Source organism: Priapulus caudatus, unplaced genomic scaffold (genome assembly GCF_000485595.1).
Source record: "Priapulus caudatus unplaced genomic scaffold, Priapulus_caudatus-5.0.1 Scaffold1684, whole genome shotgun sequence".
Taxonomy (NCBI): Eukaryota; Metazoa; Priapulida; class Priapulimorpha; order Priapulimorphida; family Priapulidae; genus Priapulus; species Priapulus caudatus.
The window spans coordinates 47,918-55,764 of record NW_014578745.1 but is presented as its reverse complement, the minus strand read 5'-3'; the positions used below and the strand labels follow the sequence as shown (position 1 = coordinate 55,764).

Genomic DNA, 7,847 nt, shown 5'->3' with positions numbered 1-7,847 from the left:
GCATTTACAATCATGATGAAACAAATCTATCAGATAATGCTAGGAACAAACGGTGTGTGTTTAAACGTGGTGTGAAGTATCCGGAGAGAATTGCGAACTATTACAAAGGAGCCATATCAATAATGTACTGTGGTTCAGCATTAGTGGAGATGCTTCCGTGTTATGTCGTCTATAAGGCCGAAAACCTGTGGGACAGATGGATGGAAGGTGGCCCAAAAGGCACTCGGTACAATAGAAGTTCGAGCGGATGGTTTGACAGTACCTGTTTTGCAGACTGGTTTACCACTGTCTTTTTGCCTGCTGTGAGAACGAAAACTGGACGGAAGATAGTTGTATGTGACAATCTGAGCAGTCATTTCAATGAACATGTACTCAAATTGGCATCTGAAAAAGGTGACTTGGAAAAGGCAAAAAAGAATGTTTTGCCTGACTTTGTACTCAAAGAAATCAAACCAGTGTTTGAGATCCTAGTCAGTGATGAACCGCTTGCTGTCAAAATGTCTACACGGGGATACACAGAATAACAATGAGTCTTTTCATCACATTATTTGGGACCTATGCCCAATTTGTTGGGAGGCAGCGACTTGAGATATCTGTGAACTATGCCACAGTTCTTTTTAATGATGGTGAATGTGCTAGTGCTGCCATCCTTAAAGACTAGGCATAGAACCTGGCCACACTTGTTTGGCAATGATGCGATGTCGGGATGCTGGGCGTGTGGCTGCCGCCCAAAGGGGTGAACGTCAGGAATAAAGGAAAAACGCAGAAAAAAACAGGGACATAATATAAAAATGAAGATGACGACTGATATGTCATAATTAGCATGTATGGGACTACTTCTATGAGTTAAATGTATACTTTTGGCTGTTTGTGATCTTTCGAGGCTGATTTCTCAGTTTCGCATTTTACAGCATTTCAGCCTGTATCAATTGGAACTACTCAAACTACTACAGATTATCTATCTGAAATTTGGAGGTATTATCTTGAGGTATAAACCTGTAAAATGAACTAGATCAGCATGATACAAGTGATATAACTTAAATCTATGAAGTGGAATAGAGTCAAGCCTTGTCCACATTTTATGAAAATGACAGTTTATCCCAAAATTTTAAAGCGGGGCAAATTACATAACTGATAATAGTTCATTTTATAGAATACACCCTTTTGATCATTTCTGCCAAGTTTTATCTAATTGTGTTGAGTAGTTTTGATGCTTTAGCAAAAATAAAGAAGTACACTTTTTGATGGTGGCCATCTTGGATTTACGTGACCTAGATTCCAAAACGAGGCTAAAACACATTTTTTTCATTTGCAATAAATACTAAGTATTTACCCTGAAAATTTGGAGTCACTATCTTAACTAATAAAAATTTTTGGTATTTTGGGTTTGGTCTGACCTTAAAGGTCAATGGTGATTAAGAGCCGTGTTAAAGGTCAATGGTGATTACGAGCCGTGTTAAAGGTCAATGGTGATTACGAGCCGTGTTAAAGGTCAGTGGTGATTGCGAGTCGTGTTAAAGGTCAATGGTGAATTCGGTGGGAAGTAGAGGACGATACAGTAACGATATGACGAGGACGTCACGATGTTTTCAATTTAGTGGGGGAAGAAGGTGTCAGCAGTCACTCTGACCATTCATGTATGTTATTGAGTATAGTACTGAGTGTTCGTGTAGTACCAACTGAGTATGTTGTTGCAGATGGAGGAACAGGAGGCGACGAGCATCCTTGCGAAATTAATGGCAGAGATGGAAGAACTTGAGCAAACGGATTTGCTAGTGGTTGGATTAGAGGAGGACGAACGGAGTGAACTAATTGAAGAGGAGAGAGAGAATGTGAGAGAGGTTAGAGAGAGTGTCGCCGTAGACAGTAAGAAGACATGGCAACCCGACATGGCAACATGCCGACATGGCAACCCGCACACGCTCCAAAGCTCCTGAGGCAGATCTAGAATCTGATCTCGTAGAGAAACTCCACGCGACCGAAGACAGCAGCTCCACAACCGCCGAGTCGATGGAAGGAACGATGGAAACAACTCCTATGGTAGTTTATCCCGCACAGGCTACGAGGAAGCGCGAAACTAAGAGACGTCGTCAAGAGGTTGACGGAGAGAGGGGAGATGATTTAATCGGAGAAATTACCCACTTGTCAACGACTATGGAGTCGATGAAGACAGAAGTCCAAGCGGTACGTTCAGAGCTAGCTAGCTTAACCTCACAAGTGGCAGCCCTACGTGGACTTATACAGAACCGTTTAGGTCAGCAATCTCAAAGCCTCCCGTCTGTTCCCCTTCGAACGAATGCTCTCCTGCCTTTCAATAATCCCGCTACCTCTGCAACCTTAAAACCGTACTGAACCATCCGGGCGATTTACTAATACCACGGGTGAAGACCAAGCACTACTACTTTCTTCGATAATCCCCGCTTTCAACATTTTCTCAATCTCTTGATCCATCACTATCTGTTTCGCTAACGGTACTCTACGAGGTGCTTGCTTAATAAAACGTGCACTTCCAGTGTCTATGCTATGCTTAACCCAGTCCGTGCAACCCAACTGACCATCCTCACCGGCGAAGATGTCTTGATAGGAATCGACAAGCTGGACCAGCTGATCAGCCTGTCCTTGTTCCAGTATTGACTCATGCATTGTCTCTTCTATCATTTTTTTCAGATTTTCAGGCCGTATTCCCAGACCATTCTCCATTAACCTATTTTTACTTGATTTTATTTCTAGTGTAAGTGGGCCCTTTTCAGTCGCGGAGCATCTTTATCCTGCTAGTGGTTGGATTAGATGAGGACGAACGGAGTGAACTAATTGAAGAGGAGAGAGAGAATGTGAGAGAGGTTAGAGAGAGTGTCGCCGTAGACAGTAAGAATATAGTGGTGGAAAGTGTATGTCCAGTGCCAGGGTGTGGGGTGAGTCTCAAACCAATGCACTACCCGAAGCACTATGGAGAACGACATGCACGGATGCAGCGGTGGCAGGTGTGCCCCGTTTGCAATAATGAGAGAAAGTTAAGGGTAAATGACATTAACCGGCACCTGGTAAAGGTACATAAGGTGTCAAAGCCTTTAGTTGCCTATCCAGTCCACGCCCGGCCATATATATGGTTGCCAAACCAGTTACCCTATATCGATAAGGAAGGCATTTATAAGAAGTGGGGAAAGAAAGGTTGGCAGGAGCAGGAGAAACAGAGACCCGTAGTGGATAGAGTGGGAAGAGAGAAGGCGGCAGAGGAGCGGAAGAAAATAGCGGAGGAAACAAAAGAAGAGGAACTACCGATGACTGGAATTTTCCCGTCGGAGGTAGAGGTGGATTATGATGAAGAGATGTTACAGCGAGAGGAGTTGGGGATAGAACAATTGGACAGGAAATTATTAGACGCAGAAAACATGATTAAAGGATATGAGAATGAATTTGGGAAGGCAGTGGAAAATTGGAAGATGTGGAAAGATAAGAAGGAGGTGTTGAAGAAGATCAGGGAGCGAAAACATAGGGAAGAGGTGGAGCGAAGCGCAGAGATGAAAAAGAAGAGAGAAGAGGAAGTCAGGAATATGAAGAGGATAATCGAGGAGGGACAGCAGCGAGAGCGGAAACTGGAAGAGAGGATACGGGAGCTAGTAGTTGGAGCAGCACAAATGAAGAAGGAAGCCGTACCAGAGGGATTAAAGGAGTATGTAAAGTCGTTAATGAATCAAATTGTTAGGGAAGATTAAACGGGTTGTAAAAATTAATTGAAATAATGATGGGGTTATAAGGGATTCTGGTTTGTTGATGGTATGTATGTATATATGGTGTTAAATTATTGAATGTATTAGATATGTATATATTGTGTTAAATTATTGAATGTATTAGATATGTATATATTGTGTTAAATTATTGAATGTATTAGATATGTTATATTGTGTTAAATTGTTGAATGTATTAGGTATGTTATATTGCGTTAAATTATTGAATGTATTAATGACCAGTGACAGTGTATGCTATATTGTGTTAAATTATTGTGTCAATGTATGTACTTTTGGAAATCCTTGTGTTTTGAATCTTTTGGGGCTAATGAGTGTACATTTTAGAAATTGTTAAAGTATGGTATGTACTTTGGGGAAAAGTATTGAGTAGGTTGTATTAACTTATTGTATGTATTTTGGAGGTAAGCACAGGCAGGAATTATAAGGCGTAAGACCGAGGACGGTCTTGATCGACAAAGGGGGGAATGTAGAAAGTTCTAAGTGCAGTAACGGGGGGAGGGTGAACAATAGTTACAACATAGAGAGGATATATTTAGGTGAGCTTTCAATACATACAATTACCGTCTGTTTACATGTTCGTCCGTTTTCTCGTCCAGGTGACGAGATTTCGTCCATCGTTCGTCCAGCGTTCGTCCATGTTTGTACATACGTCATTGTCATGTCAACGTCACGCTGATTGGTTGGTGAAACCCACGTGACATCTAGAAGCGAACAGCTGATTGTGTTTACATTTACCATTGTCAAGATTAAATAAATAGAGCGTAAATCAGGGGGGAAAGCAGTTCGATTTGGGGAGTTGGAGAATAAGTAAATAGTAGCAGTTCGATTTGGGGAGTTGGAGAATAGCTAAACAGAGAGATAGATAGTTCGATTTGGGGAGTTGGGAGGATATATAACTAAACAGAGAGAGAGAGAGAGAGAGAGTTCGATTTGGGGAGTTGGGAGGATATAACTAAACAGAGAGAGAGAGAGAGAGTTCGATTTGGGGAGTTGGGAGGATATAACTAAAGAGTAAGAGTTCGATACGGTGATAACTAAAGAGTGAGATTCGACAGAGATCGAGATAATACTTAGGATATATAGTAAGTAAACTGTCTGTATGAACTGTTATAGAACTATAGAGTGAATTGTTGTAAATAGTGTGATTCCTTGTACGTTGTTTACATGTTAAATTAAAGATATATCTCTTACGTTACCAATAACTATAAATGTTTCTACCATCTAATTTCGTTCTCTATCTCCGCATTGACACCACGACAAATATATAAACTATAGCAATATCGATCTAATTTGTAGGCGGGTTTTACACGCGGCGGTGACATATTTTACACCCCTAGACATAACTGACGAATGCGGTAAAGACACGGTCACGGGTCAGTCGCTAAGAGCTAAAACCGCTACACGTGTACTGTATGTAGTATTGCTCTATAATGTCGACCCTGTGATTGGTTGGACGTATAAATATTGGAGAAGATGAACTAGTTTCTTTCCGACCTCAAAACGAGGCTCCAACTACCACATCACCAGCCACAGCCGGGAAACTTAAACTATAGTAAATAAATGTCAAGAATGGCTTCTACAATTAATAGTTTAAATTGATTAATCATGTTCCATGGTTCGATATTAACTGAATGGTCTATTTTGCTATTTTCTCAGGTAATACATGTTTTCCTGGATTTGCTTTCAAAAGATGCCAATGCAGCCAAGCCAGATTCGGTCTATGTGCCACCAAGCTTTTTGGCAGTTAAATGGAAGAAGGCAGTTCCAATCAAATGCCTTGGCTGTATAAGAAAGTATGTACAGTGGTTTCCTCCGTATGATTAGCCTTGACTTCCAGAATGCATAACATTTGGTGAAGAGATGTATGTGGTCCTAATGAAACACTTGCAGACACGATGTTAGCCAGATGGCTAAAATTTGAGCAAATCTGGTTGTGTGCTCAATTTAACAGGTTGATTGCTCTCTGTCTGGCTTCATCAGCAGAGAGCGTGATGTAAATTCCTGCGACCATGCGAATTGGTATTTCATGCATTGGGGAAATCCAACCCCCTCCGAAAATAAAACAAAGAGAATGAAGAGTTAGTATTGGGTACACAGTTGGTGGAATTCTTTATTTCTTGATGTTCAATCTAGACATGGCAAGAATGTATCCGGTTTTTCTGATTGGAACTATGTCGTACATAGCTCATGGCTTATCATCCATTCTTCCAGATACCCATGGAGAACTTCAAGTGGGTACTGTTGCCCATTTGTGATGGTGACCATTGGTTCCTGATGGCTGCAGATATGGTCAATATGACAGTCGGCTTCTTGAATTCTCTGACGTGGGATGAAAGTCGAGTTCAAGTTTATCTAGATTCAAGGAAGTAAGTTCGATCATTCTCATTCACTTAGTATATCAATGTACTAAGATCGAAGTAAAAGGATTCATGTGTCTTTACCAATGCCTTTACTATTTTCCTTTTTTATTTACTGTTTTCATTGTGAGCAGTTACTTTGGCAATAGACTGGCATTGAGTTGCACGCTGTTATTTAGCTGTAGGGATTTCCTGATAATATTTGCGTCATCTATTTTTATACCTTAGTCATAATTTATACGTATTAACAACTGTCAGACGCTTGTTGGTGGGTAATAAATCAGACTTCATTTTTATTCCTTCAGTTTTGGGCGTGCAACGGCCATCCTTATTTAGGGTGTTACGTAACACAATTACTAAAAAAAAAATTAATTATTAATTATTTTAAGTTAGATTGGCAGGTTAGATAATTTTGGAATCACATACATTAACTTCCTCACGCACACACATGAAAACTGTTATCGAATAATAATAATAATATAAAGTTCTGTCTCTCGATGACACACGTATAACGTGCCTCAGGTCATCTTACCATAAGCAGACTAGCTACAGAGATCAAATAGCTCCGAGCCAATCTGCGAAATGCTAGCAGTGCACACAGGTACTAGAGACTGTTCAATATATATACAATACTTGCTACTGACATCGCAGCAGAGAGGAACGGCTTATGATTTCTCGTACACATAGTTTTAGCTGCATTCCTACCATATTACTTGCGCACTGCTGGGCTCAGCGAGTGACGTCACACACGCAAATTACAACACGCCACCAAGTCATAAAATATGTATTAACCGGTTATTACAGCTTCTGATCTTGAAACTGAGTAGCATAAACTGGAAACCCCTATGTTATCTATAGTAATAGAACCCTTTATTAGGCGTTGACATCATTTACTTGCCTCACAATGGCACAGAAATTATGTCGATCATAACAAAGGATAGCACGGAACATGGCGGCCTCCAAGAAATCACCTGTGTAAAATCGAGTGCTCCTCCGATTTGGATTCGAGCAGAATTCCTTTGTTTGGAAATCAAAACTGCCCCACGATGGGCGCCACTGTGAAAGCTTGCTATTATGCCTTCATTGGAGCACTCACAATAATGATAACAACAGGAATTTGGAAATGAAGGTCTTCATTCGGAGAAACAGGTTAATACACACAAATGGCTGCCAAGTAGAGAGCGAGAGCGAGCGGCTCGCGCATGCGCCAACACCGCGCCACCTTCCGACACTATGTGAAAACTATGCCGCCGTCACAATAAGCCAGTTCGGTATCTCATGCTGTGCAATGAATCATGGGAAATCTCAAAGGTCATTCGCGAGCGTTATTAGCGGTGACGAACGCCACGTTGTGTACTTTGTTGGCGGGAGGGGGGAGGGTGTAAACACAGCGTTTTCGATCAGAGTTTTTGTGTTAGTATCTTATATTGATTATGGCTGACCCAAATGACGATGATATGACACTGAAAAAGACGAGACAAAAAGACGAACTCGCTGCTCTTGCTTACGCTGCAGCGTATATGAAGAAGCCTGTGCTACTGCCTACCGGTGACGAAAAACGTCGTCATGCAGACCAATATAAGGAACTCTTAAAATGTGGAGAAAATATTCTTCGCGATCCCATGAACGAACTGAAAGATGGGTGGCTTGGAGAATCGAAAGACTAAACTGCTGGCCTCCAACATCCATGATCGCGCTGGCCAACCATCTTGCCAGTTATAATGACGCTGACCAGCCAGCTACT

The 7,847-nt window shown here is 41.3% G+C and overlaps 1 protein-coding gene across 1 annotated transcript; it reads left to right on the top strand.

Moving 5' to 3' along the window:
- The first annotated feature begins 1,424 nt into the window (after positions 1-1,424).
- LOC106817332 lies at positions 1,425-7,195 on the top strand. Its single transcript, XM_014821992.1, has 3 exons — positions 1,425-2,184; positions 5,403-5,539; positions 5,958-7,195. The coding sequence occupies exons 1-3, from the start codon at positions 1,906-1,908 to the stop codon at positions 6,019-6,021; spliced, it is 480 nt and encodes a 159-aa protein (XP_014677478.1). The 5' UTR covers positions 1,425-1,905; the 3' UTR covers positions 6,022-7,195.
- Positions 7,196-7,847: the final 652 nt, after the last annotated feature.